The sequence below is a fragment of the Myotis myotis genome, unplaced genomic scaffold, assembly GCF_014108235.1.
Source record: "Myotis myotis isolate mMyoMyo1 unplaced genomic scaffold, mMyoMyo1.p scaffold_m19_p_3, whole genome shotgun sequence".
NCBI lineage: Eukaryota > Metazoa > Chordata > Mammalia > Chiroptera > Vespertilionidae > Myotis > Myotis myotis.
The window spans coordinates 133,241,402-133,265,606 of NW_023416335.1; the positions used below are offsets into that span (position 1 = coordinate 133,241,402).

A 24,205-nucleotide genomic window follows, 5' to 3' on the forward strand; every position below is an offset into this window, starting at 1 on the left:
TATGTATAAAAATGTTATCAGTAGCATACAAAATAAAAAATATTTCCTAAGATGTAGAGATAATTAGATAGTCCTTATGAGCACAAAAGATTAGTTGTTAATATGTGCTCCTCCAATATCTTTTTGATATTTTATATTTAATTAATTTTGTTGGCTAATGATGCAGAAAGGTTCAATTTAATATCAGAATATCAAATGCTTATGGGTAGGCTTTAAATTTACCACCGTTTATGATCAAAACATAAAATACAGTCTATTTTCCATTTTCAATGCTAATGACAATAAATTATCCAAAGGAATTTAGAAATATAAATTTCAACATGAGGGATGTCAAGGATCACTTTGACATGAAAAATTGTACATTCCCCTACATTTATAAGAAGATATAAATTGAGGTTTATGCAAACATAAATCTAAATAACCTTAGTATTTGTTCAAAGTAAACATTAATTATGCATGAAAATTTGAATTATTTTGAAAGCTATGAAGTTACTTTTTAATATGAATAGACTATATTTTAAAACATTTAAATAGAAAAACTATCTCATATAGATGAGTATGTATGAAAGTACAAATATTAATATTTTAAGAATATAATTTCATAATTAAGACATTTGGAAGCCCATATTATTGTTCCAGTTATAATGAAACCTCATCATAAGAGAAATAGGAGATCATTTTCCTTTTTGTGTTTTCTGAAGCAAAGCAAATTAGAAAAAAGTTATAGAAAGATCATTTGTAATTCATTCATAATAATGCATTCAAAATTTGGGATGGGAAATGAGTTTTCTTTTTTGTTATTTGATTAGGATTTTACTCTGTTTCTGTACCCTGAATATGTGCATGTGTGGACTGCTTTTCTCCACCATGCTCCCCTAATACACTATATAATAAAAGCCCAGCGACCAAAACAGCAGAACAACCATGGTCCCTTTCCCCAGCTGGCCCCATCCCCAAGCAGGGCCCTCTATCTCAATCAGGGGCGGGGCCGGCCTGAAAACTGCCCACAGCCTATCTCCCTGGCCGGCCCCACCCCCCAGCAGGGACTACCACCCTGATCTGGGACCCCCATCAGGGCAAGCCAGCAGGCCCCACCTATGCACTGGGCCTCTATCCTATATAATAAAAGGGTAATATGCAAATTGACCCTAATGGCAGAAGGACCAGAACAACTGCTCAATCAGTCACTATGAGGTGCACTGACCACCTCTTGGTCCCTTTCCCCAGCCAGCAGGCTCCTATTGCCCAATGGCAAACGGGGAAACAGGGGTGGGTGGCAGGGGATTCAGGCAGCTCCAAGCCAAGGCCCTTGCCCTGCCCCACCAGTCACCCTATACAGAGAGCGACATGTGGCAGGGAAAGGGCCAGCAAGTGGATGGGAACAGGCAATCTCTCAGTCCCTTCTCCGAGCCATCAGGCTCTGATTGCCCGATGGCAAATCGGGAACTGAGAGTGGGTGATGGCAGGGGGCGGGGCCAGCTTCGGGCAGCCAGGGAAGACGGCCCTGATCTCAGGCCAGGCCTAGGGACCATACCCATGCATGAATTTCATGCGCCGGGCCTCTAGTGGAAATATAAAATACTAGAGGCCTGATGCACTAAATTCATGCCCTGGTGGGGGTCCCTCAGCCTTGCCTGCAACCTCTTGCAGTCCGGGACCCCTTGGTTCTTACCACCCACCTGCTTGCTGCTCCTTACACTCGGCTCGCTGATTCTTAATGCTGTCACGGAGGCGGGAGAAGCTCCTGCCTCTGCCGCTGTGCTCGCCAGCCATGAGCCCGGCTTCTGGCTGAGCGGCGTTCCTTCTGTGGGAGTGCACTGACCACTAGGGGCGGCTCCTGCATTGAGCGTCAGCCCTTTGCTGGTCAGTGTGCATCATAGCGACCGGTTGTTCCGGTTGTTGCGCTGTAATGGTTGCTTAGGCTCTTATATAGACTAGAGGCCCGGTGAACAAAAATTTGTGCACTCGGGGGGGAAGCGGGGTACCTCAGCCTGGCCTGTGCCCTCTCGCAGTATGGGGACCCTTCGGGAGATAACGCCCTGCAGGCTTAGGCCTGCTCCCGGGTGGCAGACGGCAGGCCCAATCCCTAGGTGCAGTCCCTGGTCGGGCTCAGAGCAGGGCCGATTGTGGAGTTGGGGTGCCGCCCCCTCTCATGCACAGAGCAGGGAGGATCAGAGGGTTGCGATGCCACCCTCAGTCACGCTCAGGGTAGGGCCGATTGGGGGTTTGGGGCACCGCCCCCTGTCACACTCAAGGCAGGGTCGATGGGGAGGTTGCAGCACCACCTCCTGTCACCCACAGAGCAGGGCCAATCCGGGGGTTGGGGCGATGTCCCCTGTCATGCACAGAGCAGGGACCATCAGGGGGGTTGGGGCTCCTTACCCTGTCACGCACAGAGTAGGGCCGATAGGGGAGTTGGGGCACCGCCCCCTGTCACACTCAAGGCAGGGTCGATGGGGAGGTTGCAGCGCCACCTCCTGTCACACACAGAGCAGGCCCAATCTGGGGGTTGGGGCGCTGCCCCTTGTCATGCACAGAGCAGGGACCATCAGGAGGGTTGGGGCTCCTTACCCTGTCACGCACAGAGTAGGGCCGATAGGGGAGTTGAGGCACCGCCCCCTGTCACACGCAGAGCAGGGCGGATCAGGGGGTTGGGGTGCTGCCCTCTATCACCCACAGAGCAGGGCCGATCAGGGCGTTGGGGCGCCGCCACTGTCACACTCAGGGCAAGGCTGATGGGGAGGTTATGGCTCTACCCCGTCACACACACAGCAGGGCCCATGCAGGGGGGGGAGGGGGGGTTGGGGCGCCGCACCCTGTCACACACAGAGCCACAGGGCGATCAGGGGGTTGGTGAGCTCCCCCGTATCAGGCACAGAGCAGGGCTGATTAGGAGGTTGGGGCGCCTTCCCCTGTCACACACAGAGCAGGATGGATAGGGAGGTTGTGGCCCCGCCCCCTGTCACATACAGAGCCGCAGGGCGATCAGGGGGTTTGGGCGCTGCTCCCTGCAACACTGATCCCAGTGCTGGGAGGCCTCGCGGCTCCGCTGATCCCGGTGCTGGGAGGCATATTACCCTTTTACTATATAGGATAGAGGCCTGGTGCATGGGTGGGGCTGGCTGGTTTGCCCTGAAGGGTGTCCTGGATCAGGGTGGGGGTCCCCACTGGGGTGCCTGGCCAGCCTGGGTGAGGGGATGATGGCTGTTTGCACCGGGTCACACACCCTTCAGGGTGGGGGTCCCCATTGGGGTTCCTGGACAGTCTGGGTGAGGGGCTCAGGGCTGAAACTCCCAACTGCTCCTTTTTTTTTTTATTTTGGGCCAGCTTTAGCTCTGGCTCCAGCTCTGAGGCCTCTGCTGCTGCTGAAAGCAGGTTTCTGGTTTCGGTTCTATAATCGAAAAAATGTATAACTCCAGCTCTGAGATCCCGGCTCGCTGAAAGCAGGTTTCTGGGGTTTTGTTTAGCTTCTATATTTGTTACAATGTTTCTTAAACTGCAGGCTCAGAGGCTGGCAAGGCAGGCGGGGAACGTTGGATTCCTCCGTCACTGAAGCAAGCAAGCCTCGTTCGCTTCAAGCTGCCTGGCTGACGGCCGCCATCTTGGCTGGCAGTTAATTTGCATATCGCCCTGATTAGCCAATGGGAAGGGTAGCGGTCATATGCCAATTACCATGTTTCTCTTTTCTTAGATAGGATGTGTGATACCCCTTGTATGTATAAATATTATCTATATTATAAAACTTGCCTTACTCCATTGCAACAATTTATTTATCTAATTTTCTCTTATGTTATTCTGATTGTGTGTTTTATCTACAATAATTGAATAAATTTATAATTAATTGAATGACTGAATAAATGTTTACATCTTATGTTGAAACTATCCTCATACATTATTTTATTTTATTTAATATTTAACTTTTAAAAAACATTCAAAATAGATATTGATATATTTCAAACAATGTAAAGATGATATCAGATTTTTAGAAGGGAGACTATCCCTAAAACACACTATTCTAATCCAAAAAAGGTATGATTATATTGATCAGAATATTTTTAATCATATGTATAAAATGCATTACGTATTTTAATTAAGGTAAAGATAAGAGTCTTACCCTTTTCCAGTAATACAGTTTTCAATTAGTAAGTTGAATTCTGTAATCTGGGACTGACAAAGTAACAGGAAACGTCCTAATTCTGATTGATAGTGTTCTTCAATGTGGCTTTTTGAACAACAGTCTAGAGTTTCACCATTGAGGATTCTTAGAGCAGGTAATATTTTAAGCAAAGAATGCCTATAGAAAACATAAAAAAAAAAATATTGAAAAGGAGCATTTATTTCTAAACAACCATATGCCTATTACTTAAACAAAATAAGCACAGAGTATATCGTGGACACTGTCACTGTTTTGTAGAGAAAATAATATTATTAATTTGTTTTAAACTGTTCTGATCCAGAATACATTTTAGAGTTCTTTGCATTTAACTGTTTCCTTCTAAATACAAAAGTGAAATTCAAGAAGTTGGAAATGATCTGGGAATAAATAAAAGGTTGCTTTATAATAATAATAATGTCAGATGCACTCTTTTATAAAGAAGATAATTAAAATAATCTTACTGAATGTTGCTGTTTATTTGAGAAATAAAGGTGAATTTTGGTTGTTTTTCTTAACAAAATAGAATGAGTGTAGGCTAAAACAAGAGGGGTGGGGATTGCCATACTTTTCATGATCTGGGAAATCTAAAACTATGTTATTTATTCTTTCAATTACTAAGGATTATATATAATAATATTAGTAATTTATAACTAATTTGTTGTATAATAATAAAATAATCAAGATATGGGTATAAGTCTATACCAAACCAGGTCCGACAGCAAAACTTCCAACAAGCCCAGTCATTTTGAAGTACTCCCCAAGCCTTTCACAAAGAGAGTGCAAGCTTCTTTCTACAAGGTTTTATTGGTGGTCACAGGGGCAAAAAGAACATCTTGAATAAGTAAAACTCCTTAGTTAAAAACTCACAGTTCTTTTGAGAAAAACTACTGAACTTTGAAAAAAGGTATCAAAGAAAACTAAATAAATGGAAAGCTGTTCCATGAAATTATGTTCATATATAAGAAGATTGAATATTGTCAAGAAGTCAGTTCTCCCCGATTTGGTCTTCAGATTCAACACAACCCCAATCAAAATGCCAACAAGATATTTTGAGGACATCAATAAATCGTATCTAAAGTTTACATGAAGAAGCAAAAAGACCCAAAAGAGCTAACTTAATATTGAAGGAAAAGAACAAAATTCATAGATTAACACTACCTGACTTCAATATTTACTATCAAAATACAGTAATCAAGAGAGCGTGGTAGCATTGGGAAAAGAATAGACAAATAGATCAGTGGAACAAAAGAAAGAGCCCAGACTTAGACCTGTGCAGATATCATCAACTAGTCTTTGACAAAAAAGCAAATGCATACAATGAAGAAAAGATAAATGGTCCTGGAACAACTGGACAACCACATGCAAAAAAAGAAAAGAAAAATAAAAGAGTATAGACACAGGCCTTAAAACTCTTCACAAGTTCAGCAAGATGGCGGCTGGCAGGACCGCCGTGAGGGAGAGGGTGTGAGTGAGTGAGGGAGTAAAAGGGGTGTGTGTGGACGTGTGAGGTGTGGGCATGTGTGATGTGTACATGTGTGTGTGAGGGACAGTTAGATCTCACAAAGTCTCAGGAGCTGGCAGGCCAGGCTCTCCTGAACAGGGAGCCCCTGCCACGGCTGTGGGCACTCCCCAGGCTGCAGGGCTTGGGCACGGAGCCCATACCATCTTGAAGGGGAGAGCAGCCTTCACTAGGAACCCAGTCTCACCATCACCCAGACTGGCCTTAGACACTGCCTGGAACCCTTCAGCCACTCCGGCCAAAGTGGTACTCCCTCGCCTGCAGACCGGCAGACCTCAGGACATCCACCTCATGGCTGCTGGCTCCAGGCCCCTCAGGCACACAGCTCCAGCAGAAGAAACTGTGACTTCCCCCTCTCTGGCTTCCAGCTTCTGGACACTGTGGTCATGCTGCTCCAGTGGTGGACTCCATGAGTTCACCTCCATGGCAGATGGCTCCAGGGTCCCTCAGAGAGTTGCTGAGGGTGCAACTCTCCAGCCAAGGGCACATGGCTTTGTATGTAGAACCTGTGACTACTACTTCCCTGGCCTCTGGACCTTGGGCTCCTTGGTGAGTTGCTAAGTGTGCGCCTCTCCAGCTGAAGTCCTGCTGTTTCAGCAACAGATTTTGAGATTCCCGCATCCCCAGCTGCTGGATCCTGGACCCCCTCGTGATTCATAGGGTGAAATCTCCCTGGCCAGAGTCTTGCTGACTCATCCACAGACTACGGGACACTGGCCTCCCACTGTCATGGGCTCCGGGACTCTCACCGTGACTTTCAGAGAGATGCTATCTCAGCAAGAGTCACACCACACTGGCAAGAGTCATATTACCTCAGCCTCAGGCCCTGAGACCCCTTACTCCTAGGCCATGGATTCCGAGATCTCACACAGTGAAACCTCAGTCAACCCTTTGATGTTTCTCTCTGTCTTTCCCTTTCTCTTCCACATTCTCTAGAAATCAATGGAAACATATCCTCAGGTAAGGATAAAAAAATAATAAAGAAATGTCATATTCTACGAAAGACACATCTTGAAAATGCTTAAAGAAAGTTGTCATTTTTTCATGGTGAAGGGACTGGAGTCCGTGTTGATGAAAACACCTTGGTGACTGTGGTGACTGGCAGTGGCTGCAGCATCAGGGTGATGGGGCTGGTTCCTTCCCCTGATCAGCCCAGTCGTCTCCCACAAAGGGAGGCCAGACTGCGGCTTAGGCCCGCTTCCCAGGGGGAGCAGGGAGCGGGCCTAAGACATCAGTAGGACATCACCTGAGGGCTCCCAGTATGTGAGAGGGGGCAGGCTGGGCTGAGGGACCACGCCCCCCCCTGCACGAATTTCATGCACTGGGCCCCTAGTATTTTAAATATTCACCAAAGTCCCCAGTCAAGTTTTCATCAAGACATGACTGTAATGTCAAAATAACTTATTTAGTCATAATCATGAAATGCCAGGTATGGCATAATGATGTTTTTGAGGTGTGATAATAAAGGGTATTGAAAATTAAGACTGTATTGTTCAACCAACTTAAAAAAAGATTCTCTAATTCTATTACTGTTCCTGCTTCTTTAGTTTAAATTTCCCAAATTATAGGAGAGCAAACATAAAGCTTCAATAACTTGACTGAAATAGTCCTTGAGAATAATAAACAGTTCTAATTCTTTGTGGTTCAAGCAAATTTCTGCTGGAGTGCACCTGAGGAGGAGAAGAATGCAATATACCAATGACAGGCTCCAGTCTTTGAAATAAGTGTATCTTCTAAGGAAAATTAACAAAGCAGACTTTCTTATTATAAGTAGCATTACTTAGGAGGTAGGTAAAACTGATTTTTTTTTCCTAGGGTATAGTCATTTCTGGTTAAACACACAAAACTTTTCACCAGGATCCTGGACCCTCAGTGGTCATGCCAATACAGTAACACCTATGAGAGCCTCCTAAGCAGCCACCTTTCAGGTCTCATTTTGGCTAAATTAGCAACTGTCAACAAAAGAAAGGCAATACTAATGCTGCTAACATGAGACCCACCAAGTCTAACATATCTATCCTTTATCTAAATCACTCTAAATCCATGGGATGGGAATTCAAGGCTAGATCTCTGTGTGCCTTCAACCCTGCAGGTCTTGTTTCTGAAAAGATTGCCCTTGAGTTGCTGCACCAGTGGTACCTGGGACACTTTTTAAAATACAGAGTCTTCAGTTACATCAGACATGTACTGGTGGGTCTGGTGGAATCTACACTAATAAAAGAGAAAGCTGCAAATTAACCATCACTCCGCTACACCCACCAGCCAATCAGGAGCGAGTATGCAAATTAACCCAACTAAGATGTCAGTGGCCACGGTGCTGGAGTGAGCAGGAGGCTTGGGTTGACCCTGGCGAAGGAGGAAGCCAAGCTTCCCGCCTACCCTGGCTGGCTCTGGGCTCTGCTCAAGGCTACAAAGTTTCAATTATAGAAGATAAATAAATCCCAGATACCAGCTTCCAGCCCACCCTGGCCTCTGCTCAATGAGGCACTGAAAAAAGAAAAAAGAAAAAAAGGAGAGGCTAGGAGCTTCGGTCGCCAGGGGGCGTGGCCAGGCTGAAAACGGTCATCAGCCCCTCACACAGGCTGCCCAGGCACGCCAATGGGACCAACACCCTGATCTGGGATACCCTTCAGGGCAAACCAGCTGGCCCCCACCCGTGCACCAGGCCTATATCCTATCTAATAAAAGAGAAACATGGTAATTAGCCATATGTCCACTACGCTTCCGATCTGCTAATCAGGGCGATATGCAAATTAACTGCTAGTCAAGATGGCGGCCGGCAGCCAGGCAGCTTGAAGGGAACATGAGGCTTGCTTGCTTCAGTGACGGAGGACTCCAACGTTCCCCGCCTGTCACTGCTGGCCTCTGAGCTTGCAGTTTGAAACATAGTTACAAATACAGAAGCTAAACAAAACCCCAGAAACCTGCTTTCAGCCAACCGGGATCGCAGAGCTGGACTTGAAACAGTGTTTTGATTATAGAACCCAAACAAACCAGATACCTGCTTTTAGCAGCCAAGGCCTAAGAGCTGGGGCCAAGCCTCAGAGATAAAGCTGGCCCAGAATTAAAAGAAAAAAAGGAGCAGTTGGGAGCTTCAGTCACCCACCAGCCTGAAAATAGCCCTCAGTCCCTCACCCAGACTGGCCAGGCACCCCAGTGGGGACTCCCACCCTGAAGGGTGTGTGACCAGCTGCAAACAGCCATCATCTCCTCATCCAGGCTGGCCAGGCACCAGAGTGGGGACCCCCACCCTGATCCAGGACACCCTTCAGGGCAAACCAGCTGGCCCCCACCCATGCTCTAGGCCTCTATCCTATATAGTAAAAGGGTAATACGCCTCCCAGCACTGGATCAGTGGAGCCACGAGGCCTCGCAGCACTGGGATCAGCGTGACAGGGGGCAGCGCCCAAACCCCCTGATCACCCTGCGGCTCTGTGTGTGACAGAGGGCAGGGCCACAACCTCCCTATTAGCCCTGCTCTGTTCGTGACAGGGGAAGGCGCCCCAACCCCCTGATCAGCCCTGCTCTGTGCCTGATAGGGGTGAGCTCCCCAACCCCCTGATCACCCTGCGGCTCTGTGTGTGACAGGCTGCGGTGCCCTAACCCCCTGATCGCCCTGCGGCTCTGTGTGTGACAGGGTGCAGCGTCCCAACCCCCTGATCGGCCCTGCTCTGTTTGTGACAGGGTGCGGCGCCCCAACCCCACCCCCACCATGGGCCCTGCTCTGTGTGTGACCGGGGTAGAGCCATAACCTCCCCATCGGCCCTGCCCTGAGTGTGACAGGGTGTGGCACCCCAAACCCCTAATCCGCCCTGCTCTGTGTGTGACAGGGGGCGGTGTCCCAACTCCCCTATCAGCCCTACTCTGTGAGTGACAGGGGGGAGCTCCCCAACCCCCTGATGGGCCCTGCTCTGTGCGTGACAGGGTACGGAGCCCCAACCCCCCTGATTGGCCCTGCTCTGTGTGTGACTGGGGGTGGCGCTGCAACCTCCCCATCGACCCTGCCTTGAGTGTGACAGGGGGTGGTGCCCCTACTCCCCAATCAGCCCTGCTCTGAGCCCGACCAGGGGCTGCACCTAGGGATTGGGCCTGCCCTCTGCCACCCGGGAGCAGGCCTAAGCCAGCAGGTCGTTATCTTCTGAGGTGTCCAGATTGCGAGAGGGCACAGGCCGGGCTGAGGACTCCCCCTCCCCCCCGAGTGCACAAATTTTTGTGCACCAGGCCTCTAGTCCTATATAAGAAAAGGGTAACATTCAAATTGACCCTAACAACAGAACAACTGGGAATGACTGGTCACTATGACATACACTGACCACCAGGTGTCAGGTACTAATTGCAGAAGCTGCCCCCTGGTGGTCAGTGCACTCCCACAGGGAGAGTTCTGCTCAGCCACAAGCCAGGCTGATGGCTGCCAGCACAGCAGTGGTGGTGGGAGCAGTGGTGGGAAGTTTTATTTAACTTCCCACCTCCTTAGCAGCGCTAAGGATGTCCAACCGCAGCTTAGGCCTTCTTCCTGCTGGCAAGTGGACATCCCCCAAGGGCTCCCGGGCTGCCAGAGTGATGTCTGACTGCCAGCTGAGGCCCAATCCCCGGGGAGAGGGCCTAAGCGAGATCCCCAGAGGGGTCCCAGACTGTGAGAAGGCACAGGCTGGGCTGAGGGACCCCCTGAGTGCACAAATTTTTGTGCACCGTGCCTCTAGTCTCTAATTATAAAATATAGCCTTGTGCACCTTACAGAATAACAACCATGGTATTAGGAATGAAATAGACTACAACACATTATGCTAAAATCAGAGATGCTCAGGTTAAACTTAACTCTGGAATTGTAATCATTTAAAAATTGTCTTTAATTTTCAAGAAAAATAAAGCTTTCATGAAAAATGATAACAAAACCTATATATCAATGATGTTAGAAGAATTGGCCAAAAAATATAAGAGATATTGTGGGCCTAGGTAGTTATATTACATCTAGAGGCCCGGTGCATGGGTGGGGTCCCTGGGCATGGCCTGTGGGGATTGGGCTGACATTGGCAGTCCAATGCTGCCTGCTACTCCTGTTTGTCACTCCCACTCGTCTTGGCCCTACTGCACCTACTACAAACTCGTGCCCAGTTAGTCCCAATTGGGAGAGTCTCGCGCCACTACAGCGGTGCTCGCCAGCCATGAGCCCTGCATCTGGCGCCCATCCCGAGGAGGCTGAGGAGGGAGCTGGGACATGATCGGCCCTCCGGGTGGGTGGTGGGATGCCCTTGCTGGCCCAGGATCTGGATCCATCCTGCTAATGTTTGCGCTGGTTGTCGAGAGCCACCTAGCAGTTGCTTTTATATTGTTTCTTCCTTGTAGAGTGTCTAGGAAGGGGAGGCAGCCATGGTGCCCGAGGCCGACTTCCAGGAGGCCACTGGCACTGTCGGGATTGTGCTGGCGGCACTGGTCCGTCGGTGCCTGGACCATTCTCCGGAGATTGGACCTACAGGACTACTGAGGGAGTGAGTGTCTACTGCCAGGCTGGGCCACTGGGAAAGGTCTGTCAGCTAAGCAGCACTCACACAGTGGGAGCGCACTGACCGCCAAGGGGCAGCTCCTGCATTGAGCATCTGCCCCCTGATGGTCAGTGCACATCATACTGACTGGTTGACCAGTCATTCGGTCGTTCGGTCACTTAGGCTTTTATATATGTACTAGAGGCCCGGTGGACAAATATTTGTGCACTGGGGTGGGGGGGGCATTCCCTCAGCCCGGCCTGTGACCTCTCACAGTCTGGGACCCCTCGGGGGATGACCACCTGATGGCTTAGGCTCGTTCCCAGGGGGATCAGGCCTAAGCTGACAGTCAGACATCCCTAGATCAGGGTGGGGGTCCCACTGGGGTGCCTGGCCAGCCTGGGTGAGGGGCTGAGAGCTGTTTGCAGGCTTGTCAAGCCCCGCAGTGGGGACCCTCACCACATGGGGGTGTGGCCAGCCTGAGTGTGGGGCTTATGGCCATTTTCAGGCTGGCCACACCCCCTTCAGGGTGGGAGTCCCTACTGGGGTGCCTGGCCAGCCTGGTTGAGGGACTGATGGCTGTTTGCAGACTGGCCAAGCCCCGCAGTGGGGACCGTCACCCCATAGGGGTGTGGCCAGCCTGGGTGAGAGGCTGAGGGATGTTCTCAGGCTGCCCACAGCCCTTTCAGGGGGGGAGGGGTCCCGCAGGGGTGCCTGGCCAGCCTGGGTGAGGGGCTGATGGCTGTTTGCAGACTGGCCAAGCCCCGCAGTGGGGACCGTCACCCCATAGGGGTGTGGCCAGCCTGGGTGAGAGGCTGAGGGCCTTTCTCAGGCTGCCCACAGCCCTTTCAGGGGGGGAGGGGTCCCGCAGGGGTGCCTGGCCAGCCTGGGTGAGGGGCTGATGACCGCTTTCAGGCTTGCCACGCCCCCCAGTGACCGAAGCTCCCTGCCTCTCCTTTTCTTTTTTCCTTTTTTTTTCCCAGCGCCTCCTTGAGCAGAGGCCAGGGTGGGCTGAAAGCAGGTATCTGGGATTTATTTATCTTCTATAATTGAAACTTTGTAGCCTTGAGCGGAGCCCAGGGCCAGCCAGGGTAGGCGGGAAGCTTGGCTTCCTCCATCACCAGGGTCAACCCAAGCCTCCTGCTCACTCCAGCACCGTGGCCACTGACATCTTAGTTGGGTTAATTTGCATACTCGCTCCTGATTGGCTGGTGGGTGTAGCGGAGTGATGGTTAATTTGCAGCTTTCTCTTTAATTAGTGTAGATAGACTAGAGGCCCAATGTAAGAAATTCCTGCAAGAGCCTCAGCTCCCGCCACCACTGCGGCCTCCTCCGCCTCTGCCTTGGGCAAGGCAGCTTCATCCAGAAGGTCATCCCTAAGGACGTCTGCTCTAATCAGCATATTACGCTTTTATTATTATAGATGATCTGTTCACTGATTAACATTGTCATTAATTCTTTTTAATCTTTACCTGAGCATATGTTTATTGATTTTACTTAGAGAGAAAGACAGATAAAGAAATAGAGAGATCCTTGCCTCCCATATGCACCTCAACTGAGAATTGAATCCAGAACCTAAGCATGTGCTCTGACCAGGAATCAAATCCTCAGCTCCCTGGTGTACAGGACGATGTTCCAACCAACTGACCCACCCGGCCAGGGCTGCCTCTGGTTTTATATAAGTGGCATGAAAGTTTTGTAGAAAAATATTCCTGTGAGACTGAAATTAGAGAATCCATATCAAATATACAGAAGAAACCAGTTTTCTATTTTAAAATGTGAAGATAAAATAAAGAGCCACTTCAACCAAATAATCTAATACAATCCTAGAGAAAAAAAATATATAAGAATTTGCTTTTTCAGATTAATGGACAGATCAAAATTTTTACCCCCAGCATATTTTATTTTAACTAAACAAATGTTTAAGCTACAAACAAAATAATTAAAAATAAATAAATTCAAAAGTAATAGTGGACATTAGGTTTGTTTCTAGGTGTGCAGTTGGTGCTATGTGGAATCTATTCTGATGTTAACTGAAACTACATCATCAAGAGACAAAATGGCACTTTATCACCAAATACTATATTTTGGACATGGTTATTGACATAGATATTACTAAGTAAATACACCATTTTAGCTATAGGGAATAATTCTAGAGTTGGTGGTTCAACAGGGCTTGAATTTTTACCTTTGGAATATTTTAATGTTACATTTATCATCTTTATATAAAAAAAGTTACCAAATGATTTATATTAGTCCGAATATTTCGAATGTTTTTTGGATGTAAAAAATTCATTTGCTTGGGAACTTCACAAGTGTGACAACATCTTAAAATGTGTGATTTACATAATAACTAGAGTGGAGTTAGTCTTTTACTTTAAAATATTTTTTCTTTAATTTTTTTTAAATGAACAGTTCTCAGATCTGTAACAGTAGTGCATGGATTGACCTTAATTAAGTTCAAATTCAGCCTTATAGGACTGTATGATAAATATATTAGAAAGTGCTGTAACAAGTTTTTTCATGTATAAGAATACAATGTAACTCAACATTAGTTTTGCCATCTGGGTTCCTCTTGGTCAAGGGCTGAATCAATATTTCATTTAGTGAAAACTTCCTGGTGAATATTCTGTCACTTAAGAAGCTCTATTAATCATTAATGAGTGAAACAAATTCCCAAAGGAGATTCCAAACTGAGTCTGTGGTTTAAGTTCTAAAAAGAGATTTTTTTTAGCACATCAGTTTTGTCCGTGCTATCACTGGCTAGACATGAAAGTGAAAAGCCAATTGGGAAAATCTACAACTAATCCCTTTGTTGGTATCAAAGGGTTATGTAAAGTTCATTGGAACATACTGGTTAAAGTTTGAGTTGATACTTTCATTAGCAAATCCATATTTTATAGATTATGAGATATTAAAACCTTTAGATAAATGAGTCTTTTTAAAATTATGAAAAATTATGCCAACTAATATAAGTGAAATTTGATATGTACTATTTTCAAGTTGGTATTACTCTAGTCCAGAAAAGTTCATTTAAATATAAAAATTATAATAGCTAAATTATGTATATCTTTACTAATAAAGCCTAAGTGGTCATCACGCCATGATGCCCTCATGCTGTCACAAGATGGCTGTGCACACAGCGGGCGCACGCAGGTGGGCGGGGCTGGGCTTGACACTGCATGTGTGACACAGAGCCTGCCTGGTGTTTCGCCTCCTCCCTGCTCCTTGTGGCAAGGCCTGCCTGAGGGTCCCAGCTCCGCATGGCGAGGCCTGCCTGGGAGTCCAGCCTCCACGAGGCGAGGCTTGCCTGAGGATCCCACCTCCACGAGGCGAGGCTTGCCTGGGGGTCCCTCGGCTCCACACGGCGAGGCCTTCCTGAGGGTGCTGCCTCCTCCCAGCTCCATGCAGTGAGGTCTGCCTGGGGGTCCCACCTCCTCCCAGCTTTGTGCACGGAGCCGGGAGGAGGCGGGTACCCCGGCTCCATGCAGCGAGGCCTGTCTGGGGACCCTGGGGGTCCCAACTCTGCATAGGAAGCCTTCCTGGGGGCCCGGTTCCACATGGTGAGGCCTGCCTCAGGGTTCTGGGGGTCCCACATCCTGGCTTCACATGGTGTGGAGGCGGGACCCCCGGCTCTGGCCTACCTCTTTGGGGCAATCCATCGAGGAGCCCCAGATGGGTGGGCAGGGCCTACCTCTTTGGGGCGATCAATCGTGCAGCTCCCACACTGTGACAGGGCACAGGCCTGGCTGGGAGACCTCCCCCCCCCCCCCCCCCCCGCCACTAGTACATGCATTTCGTGCATCGGGCCTCTAGTATTTATGATATAAATACTACCTATTTTCTTTCAGTATTATTTCTAATTAAATATCTTCTTCAAGACTATAAAGTACAGTGGGGCCTTGACTTACGAGTGTCCCAACTAACGAGTTTTTTGAGATACGAGCTGTCTCTCGGCCGATTTTTTACTTTGAGTTGCGAGCTGAAATTCGGGTTACGAGCCAGCTTCAGATACCCCACCGCTAGTTGGCGCAGTGAACTTCACAGTGAACGCCACAATATCAGCCCAGCATCACGTGTCTCACTTGTTCACAATTGATTTGACATATGAGTAATTTGAGTTACGAGCTCCGTCACAGAATGAATTAAACTCGTAAGTCAAGGCCCCACTGTATATATAGTTAAGTAAGTGCAACATGTGAATATCTAGCTATATATCTTTTTTTTTGGGGGGGGGGGGGTTGTTGCAGGGCTGGGTGAAAAAGGTGAAGGGATTAAAAAAACACCTCATAGACACAGACAACAGCATAGTGTTTACCAGAGGAGAAGGGAGAGGGTGGGGGGAGATAGAAGAGAGTAAGGGGAGGATAAATGGTGATGGAAGGAGACTTGACTTTGGATGGTGAAAACACAATAAAATATACAGATGATATATTATAGAACTGTACACTTGAAACCTATACAATTTTATTTACCAATGACACCCCTCAATAAATTCAATATCTAGATTTTAATAGACTAATATAAGTATGTTTACCACAAGCATATTCTATTAAAAATAAGTGTTTATGCTTCATATAAATAAAAATAAATTTGAAGATTATTCAGGACACTAGAGGCCCAGTGCACAAAAATTCAGGCACTCGGGAGGGTCCCACAGCCCAGCCTGTGCCCTCTCGAAGTCCGGGAACCCTTGGGGGATGTCCTCTTGCCAGCTTAGACCCGATCCCCAGCTGGCAGTCAGACATCCCTCTGTCAGCCTGGGAGCCTTTGGCTTAGTCAAACATCCTTAGTGCTGCCACGAAGGCAGGAGAGGCTCTCACCACTGACACTGCGCTGGCCAGCCATGAGGCAGCTGAGTGGCAATCCCCCTGTGGAAGCACACTAACCACCAGGGGACAGCTCCTCCATTGAGCATCTGCCCCCTGGTGGTCAGTACACATCATAGCAACCAGTTGTGCCACCGTTAGGGTCAATTTGCATACTACCCTTTTATTATATAGGACTAGAGGCCCGATGCACAAAATTCCTGCAAGGGGCTTGGCCCTCGCAGCTGTGACGGCTTGACTTGGCCTTCACAGCCCCGGCTTTGTCCAGAAGGTTGTCCAGGAATGTCATCCAGAAGGTAGTTCGGCCATCCAGTCTAATTAGCATATTGCACTTTTATTATTATAGATAGTTTGTTTCTAGTTGCAACTGGCAGCATAACAGCTCCTTAAATGGAAACTGATACTGGATCAGCAGGAGAATCCATGTCTTATCTGTCCAACACCTAATAGAAAAACCATTGCCCCTAAAGACATGGCTCTGAATCATGGACATAACTACTTATTTTATTTTGCATTGTGGACTTAGTCTACATAGTTACTCTGGAAAATAAAGATAGCTATTTAAAAACAGCCCACCATGTATTTTCATTATAAATAATATTTCCTGCCAAGCAGAGTCTTTTGGACATAATTATACTCTTCTTTTTGTATGAAAGATTTTCCTCTAAGATCTGAATCCTAGAAATAAGAACCCAAGATTTGAGGTTAGTGCTTTAAATCACAAAGCAAGAGAAGCACAGACTTTTAACACAGACACCTGACCTCTTTTTGCAGTTATTTCCTTCATCAGGCTGTTTTCTGTATTTGTGTGGTTTTTTTAAACTTGATTTTAAATCTTACCAAACTTGAGAGGTTTAACTCAAAGTTTTCCTCTTCAGGGAAGGCAGTGTTTCCTAGGTGCACTAAATAAAGATGGTATTCCCAAATTTCTAAACCATATCTATACCTTCAATAATTATCAGTGTTAGGTACTAAAATGTAAGAGTTAAGAGCACAGACTCTGGAACCTCACTGCATGGTTTGAATCTGGGCTCTTCCACTTGCTAGTTGTAGGACCTTCAATGTTATTTAGCCTTTTTGTGACTAATTTACCTTAACTATAAAATGGGGATACCAGTTAATTATTTAACTATGCATATTGTAGGGATTAAATGAGAACAGTGCTGGCACAAAGTAAATGCTATTTGAGTGTTTGCTATTAGTTTTCATGGTTATCATTCTTTGCTATCCCTCACAAGATCACAAAAAATTACTTGAATTCTTGGGTTACATTGACTTTCCTTTATAATGTCCAACATGTTATGACACTATTTACATATGGTAGGCACCCCCTAAATACTTGGAGATTGAGGACCTATATATATATAGTCTGGTTTCCCTAGAAATAGACAAAGGTAGATTTTTTGTGTGCTTCCAGGAATTATTCTTAAAAAAATATGTATATTATCCCATTCAATTCTCACAACTACTCCATAAAACAGGCACTATTTTTATCATGACTTTATCAATGATGATTTAGAGACCTGGGGAAGTTATTTGCCTAGAATCACACAGTATGGGGCAGGATTAGAATGTACTTGTTTAAAAACACAGTGATTTCCAAACTTTAATGTGTATGGAATCATACAAAGGGCTTAGTAAAGCACAGATAAATCGTCATCTCCTAGTTTCTGATTGAGTGAGTCTGGGTAGTATCCAAGATTTTGCATTTCTAATAGGTTTCCAGACGATGATAAAGTTGGTGGTCTGGGGATATGCCTTTATAAAGGAAATTCAATGTAACCCAAGAATTCAAGTAATTTTTGTGATCTTGTGAGGGATAGCAATGAGAATTACTGCACTGGATTATACTCTTTCCTCTATGCTACACAACTTAAACTGTATTTGGAAGCATGTTTCTAAAGTAGAAATTGACAAGTTCTGTTCTAAAACATGTGGATACATAAAAATGTTTCCTGAAAAATAACAACAGTGTAACATTAAAAATTTATGTGGAACCTGAGCTTTGGGAAAAAAAAAAAAAAACTTTCTGGCAAAGATAATACCTCTACTGTGATACAAAAGTTTCACAAGTAGCAAATTACACAGGTATTTGATTTGGTGTAAAAATGCAATTTTCTTAACTAAAGACCAATTAACAAATACAGGAAACCAATTCAGGGGTGGGTAAAAGTAGGTTTATAGTTGTGAGTACACAAAACAAAGTTTATACTTGTATAGCTATTTATTAATTATTGTTTTATCTACTTTTATTCCAATTGTAAACCTACATTTGCCCAACCTTGTACATCTGGCAAGAGAGTAGTAGAGAGGTTAGCAGAGGCCTCAGACAAGGGAGGCAGCAGAGACTACTCCCTAAACTCTCTTGTCTTGTTCGGCAGGTAAATTAAACAAGATATAGAAATTTTAACCATTACAAGATCACTGGTTCCTCTGTAAGATATTCTATATGCCTTCTGAAGATATCAGAACCAGGGTCTCCTTGACTGTGGCCATGTATCATAGGGAAAACAAGTCAGAGCAAAGAGTCAACTGCTTCTGCCCTAAAGTCAGGTGTCATAACAACCCCTTTTTAAATCTTAAATTCCTTCTCCCCTATATTTTGCTCAAGACTGTTCTATTTTCACTACATGATCAAATTCATAAGACTTGCTGACTTGATCCAAACTCTGAGTATCCTGAAACAGATATTCCTATCTAAACTTTAAGAAATGATTGCTTTTCCCTATACTTGCATATTACCAACTCACCTTGATGTACTGGGTTGCATACCCAGTCTATTTTAGCTTTGTTCTGCCTTGATGTACCCATGACCTGACATGACACAAATGTCAAATGTATAATAAATCATGTTGAATCTTTTAACAAATGCATGCTTCTGAACATTAAAAAGAAACACAAGTTTAGGCCAGAGTCATCACCAGAAATTCCAAAGTGGACATACGCAAGTCTCAGTATTCTGGGATGCAATTGACCTGGACCTGGGTAAATGAGTAATGATCGGAGGGTGTGTGAGAACAAGGGAAAGAACCAGTGGAAAGCAAAAGGCAGAAACATGATAGGAATCCACATAGGGCACAGGACTGAAAGTAATTCTGATCAGCTAAAGTTGAAAGAATACCTATAAGAGGTATTAGGAAGAATACTCAGAAACTCAGCACCACAGTAGTGGGACTACATTAGCACTAGTCTAAAGATTTCCCACAGAACTTAAAAGCAAGCTTTGAACATGTCTCACTAATTCCAAGTAATTTAGCTGCTGCATGTCAGAAACAAAATAGAAGCCATTTAATTTTTTAAAAATATGGTATCAACAATATCAAATTTAAAATGTCTGTAATGCAACCAAAATTGACCAGTTATACAAAAAGCAGGAAAATATGACCCAATCAGAAAAAAGAAACCATTGACAACCAAACTCAAAATTAAAAAGTTGATGGAACTAGCAGACAAGAATGTGAAAACAGCATTATAAATATTCTACCAAGATGATTCAGAAAAACATAAGCATGATTAGGAGAAAAATTGCAAATGGTGTTAAGGCATAAATGAAACTTCTAAAGATGAATAACAACATCTAAAATTTGAATTGAAAAATAGTCTGGATCAAATGAATTACAGAGTAAATACATAAGAAGAAAATATCAGAAAACTTGAAGACACAGCAATTACTATTAAGAGTGAAATGCAGCCAGAAAAAAAAGTATTATAAATGTAATAACAGAGCAATAGCAACTTCTGGGATATATCAACTGGTATAATATTGGTGAAATTGGCGTCCTAGTAAGGCAAGATAGGAAGGAGGCAGAAAAATATTTGAAAAAATAATGGCCAAAAGTGCTCAGATTTTTTTTAAAGTACATATTTTTATTGATTTCAGAGAGGGAAGAGAGAGATAGAAAAATCAATGATGTGAGAGAATCACTGATCGGCTGCCTCCTGCACACCCCCCAACGGTGGTTGAGCCCATAACCCAGGCACGTGCCCCCAATCCCCGACCAGAATCGAACCTAGGACCCTTCAGTCCACAGGCCGGCATTCTATACACTGAGCCAAACCAAGCAGGGCAAAAATTCTCAGATTTTATGGAAACTATCAATCCCTTAATTCCAAGAGGTTTAATTAATTCTAAGTAGAATAAATCCATATATAATCATACCAAACACATCATTATCAAACTTCTGAAAAGCACTTAAAAAGGGAACATCTTAAAACTATCCAGAGGCAGCCCTGGCCAGTGTGGTTCAGTTGGTTGAGTGACATCTCATGCACTGAGAGGTCACTGGCTCGATTCCCACTCAGGACACATGTTGCAGACTCAATGTTTTTTCTCTCTCCCTCTCCCTTCCTCGCTCTCTAAAATTAATAAAAACACATTTTTTAAAAAAGTATCCAGAGACAGACCTGGGCAGATGGTTCAATTGGTTGGAGTATTGTCTTGTACACCAAAAGGTTGCAGGTTCAATTGCTGGTCAGGCCACATACCTAGGTTTCAAGTTGGGCGCATATGGTAGGCAATCTCTCTCTCCCTCCCTCTTTCTTTCTCTCTCTCTCTCTCTCTCTCTCTCTCTCTCTCTCTCTCTCTCTCTCTCTCTCTTCCCCTTACTCTCTCCACCCCTCCCCCTTCCTGTCTAAACATATCCTTAGGTGAGGATTTTTTAGAAAAGTATCCAGAGACAGAGGAATGAAGATAAGAATGTCAGCTAACTTTAGGTAAAAAACCATGGAAGCCATAAAGACAGTGGAGAGGCATTTTTAAAGTCCCAGGAGAAGGAACTGACAGCAACAGCGAATGAGGTAATTTTCTGGGGTGATTAAAAAAAAACACACATTTATTATATGTAAATTATCTTTTAAAAAGTTGATTATATAAAAGATGCTAGTCAATTTAGGGGAAACAGTGCTAGCATAATATGAGAGTTTCAATTAGAATAACTTTTTTGAGGAGGAAAATTAATTTTTAAAATTACAGAATACTTTCCTTCATTTACACCTACGTACTGCAATGTTTCTAAGAGAGGCATGAAATCACATGTGCTTATAATACATATAATATATACAAACTTCCTATTTTAAGAAATTAAAACAAAATCAAATTATTGACAGAAGGGAAACAATTTTAAGAGATTTAGGTGACTCATAAAAAGTAATTCCCAACAAATAAATGTCTTTTCATAAATAAAAATAAAAACAAGTTAACATCATACTAACACTATCACAAAATGGTAATATGGATCAGAATTATCCATTCAAATCTGCATTAGTTCATAAAATGCCAAAAATTATTATAGGTTGAAAAATATGTTCAAACTATTCTTACAAAACTATTTTGTCTTGAATAACTTTTAAATTATCTTTATTAACTTTTCCCAAGCAAACTGTATACTCAAAACAATTTTCACCCACTTCTGTTCTCTACAACTATCATAAAGTATGTACATAGGGTACAACAGTGTTTTGTTTTGTTTTTTACCTCCAGTTTATTTCTTGAAGAAGTGGGTTTCCAGTGATATTCAATTCACGAAGAGAACAGCATGCATCAAACCACTTTAGGGTACTTGTAAGATCTATAAAAATAAACAGTAAGAATCATTATGAAATATTTCAGATAAAGAAATCATAATTAAATGAACATTTTATTTAATTAGCTGTTAAATAAGCAACAAAAAGTATTTGTTCCGCAGAAAACAATATACATACTATATTAAGAACACAGACTCTACTGCCAGAATATATATTTCTACCATTTAGCAGCTGTGTGAACTTATGTAAATCATACAACTGATTTATAATTCAGTTTCATACCTATCTCACAGGGTGAGGATTAAATAATGTGTGTAAATGGCTTAAAACAGTTCATTTAAGGTTGTAAACACAAAATTGGAAAAAGTGAAATCTAAAGTAATAGGATAAGTGGTAAAATTGAACATATCCTTAAATAGAATTACATGGACCTATTAAACTTACAAAAATAAAAATAGTCGGTCAATCTCAGAATTTCTCTCCCACAGAAAACCACCATAAAACTGGACAATTACATATGAAGCACCTGTTTTTAAGCCTGACTCTGAGAGAAGGGAAACACACATGGTGACCTTACAAGCACAGTAGTTTTCTACCTGAAAGCATTTTACCACTTCAGAGCAAGAAATTGGAAAACAAGCAAAGAAACTATCTTGCTGAGTGAGGAAGCAAAGATTAGAAGTGAAGCTGGAACTTATGGTAAAAAGTACTGATAAGAAGCTGTGTATATATGTGTTGGGGGTGGGAGGTGGGAGAAGAGTCTATGTGAAGATTTACAGCAGGTCCCTAGAGGAGGGCTAGGTGTTATACAGGCAGAAAAGACAGAAAACTAGCAGAGATCACATTCTGTAGGGCTAAGAGCTGAATAATGACACTACAGTTCATGCAGACATGAAAGACATTGGAGTTCCAGCCCAGCCAGAATGAGGCCCAACTGAGTAGAGATTCAACTAAAATCCAAAAGGCTATGCATTGGAAATGAAATGGCCTGGTGTAGGGGCATGCACTAAGAGTTGAAAACTTAAATGAGTTGTCCTAGGAGAGAATAAAATGAAGACTGACAGAAACAAATTATCTATTACTACTTTAACTGTCTGCCAGAGTTAAACTTAACACCTTTTTTTAAAAAATATTTTTTATTGAGAGGAAGGAAGCAGGAAAGAGAGACAGAAACATCAATGATGAGAGAGAATCATTACTGGCTGCCTCCTGCATGCCCCCGACTAGGGATCCAGCCCACAGACCAGGCATGTGCCCATGACCGGAATCAAACCTAGAACCCTTCAGTCTGCAGGCCAATGCTCTATCCACTGAGCCAAACTGCCTAGGGCAAACTTAACGCCCTTTAAAAGGAGGACAACAATGCCCAGACCCAGTAAATAAACTGTGTGCACAATGTTCAACATACAGTTACAAAGCACTAAACATAAAAAGAAATAGAAAAATATGACCTAGCATTCAGAGAAAAGCAGTTAATAGAAACACGTTAATAGAAAGTAGCCTAATGTAAATCAATTTTGACAAAGACACCAAAGTAATTCAATGTTGAAAAAGCTTATTCAACAAATGTTGCTCAAACAATTAAATATCTATATTAAAACCTGAATTCATCCCCCTACTTCATATCATTCATAAAAATTAATCTGAGATAGGTCAAAGACCCAAAGGTAAAAACTAAAAGTATTAAACTTCTATTAGAAAGCATGAAAAATCATCTCATTCTGGAGGTGGGAAAATACTACAAAGGACACAAAGAAAAATAGTTAATATGATAAATTAATTTTATCACAACTTAAAACTTCTGTTCATCTACATATAAAATTAATAAGTAAAACAGTTCTGGGAGAAAATATTTACAAAATATAACTTCAGAATGTATTTTAATTTATACAAATCAATAAGAAAAAAGCAATAAACAAATTTTAAAAATGGTAAGAAACTTCAGTAGACATAAAAATATACAGAAGTCATCAAAAATGCACGCAAAGAGGCACAATATCATTCTTCATCATGAGAATGCAAACTAAAACAATAATGAAATATAAAACACCCTGTAGAATCGAGCAATTGGAACTCTCACACGTTGCATTTACCCAAGAGAACTGAAAACATATATCCACAAAAAGATTTACATAAGATTTTCCAGAGGAACTTTATAATCATAGTATCTCCGAACCACAAACAAAATATCAATCAACAGGAGAATAGACAAATTGTGATGTATTCTATATTCATATAATTGACTACAATTCAGCAAAACAAACAAACAATACAAACTACATATATAAATGACATAGTGGAATATTTCATGAATGTTCAGCAAAGAAAATTGGAAGCAAAAGATAATGTACTATTTTATCCCATTGATACAAAAAAGTATAACAGTCAAAATTAACCTATGGTGACAAATTAGAACTATAGTTGTCTTTATGAGGGGACTCACAGGGAGGAGGGATGGGCAAACTTTGGGGGATGAGTCAGCCAAATGAATTAATCATTTTTTAATTTAGTACATTCTTAATTGGTGTCTACTATATACCTTTTAGGAGTCGACAAGTTAGACAATGTTTTGTGTTTTGTTTTGTTTTTACCTTTACTAGGCTACTTATTTCATAGTTTCAAGGTATATGAATTTAAAATAACAATATAATTGAGAGATATGCCCAGTTCTACCAGAAAGATATGGAAGTGGTATGAT

At 43.6% G+C, this 24,205-nt stretch overlaps 1 protein-coding gene across 1 annotated transcript in view; it reads right to left on the bottom strand.

Annotated features, from left to right (window-relative positions):
• Positions 1–24,205, bottom strand: part of LRRIQ1 (leucine rich repeats and IQ motif containing 1) — a 262,613-nt gene that overhangs the window by 163,505 nt on the left and 74,903 nt on the right. The window contains exons 13-14 of the mRNA XM_036298965.1: positions 21,458–21,551; positions 4,115–4,294 (exon numbers count right to left, since the gene is read on the bottom strand). Coding sequence (XP_036154858.1) covers positions 4,115–4,294; positions 21,458–21,551 — 274 coding nt within the window. The remainder of the gene's footprint in view (positions 1–4,114; positions 4,295–21,457; positions 21,552–24,205) is intronic.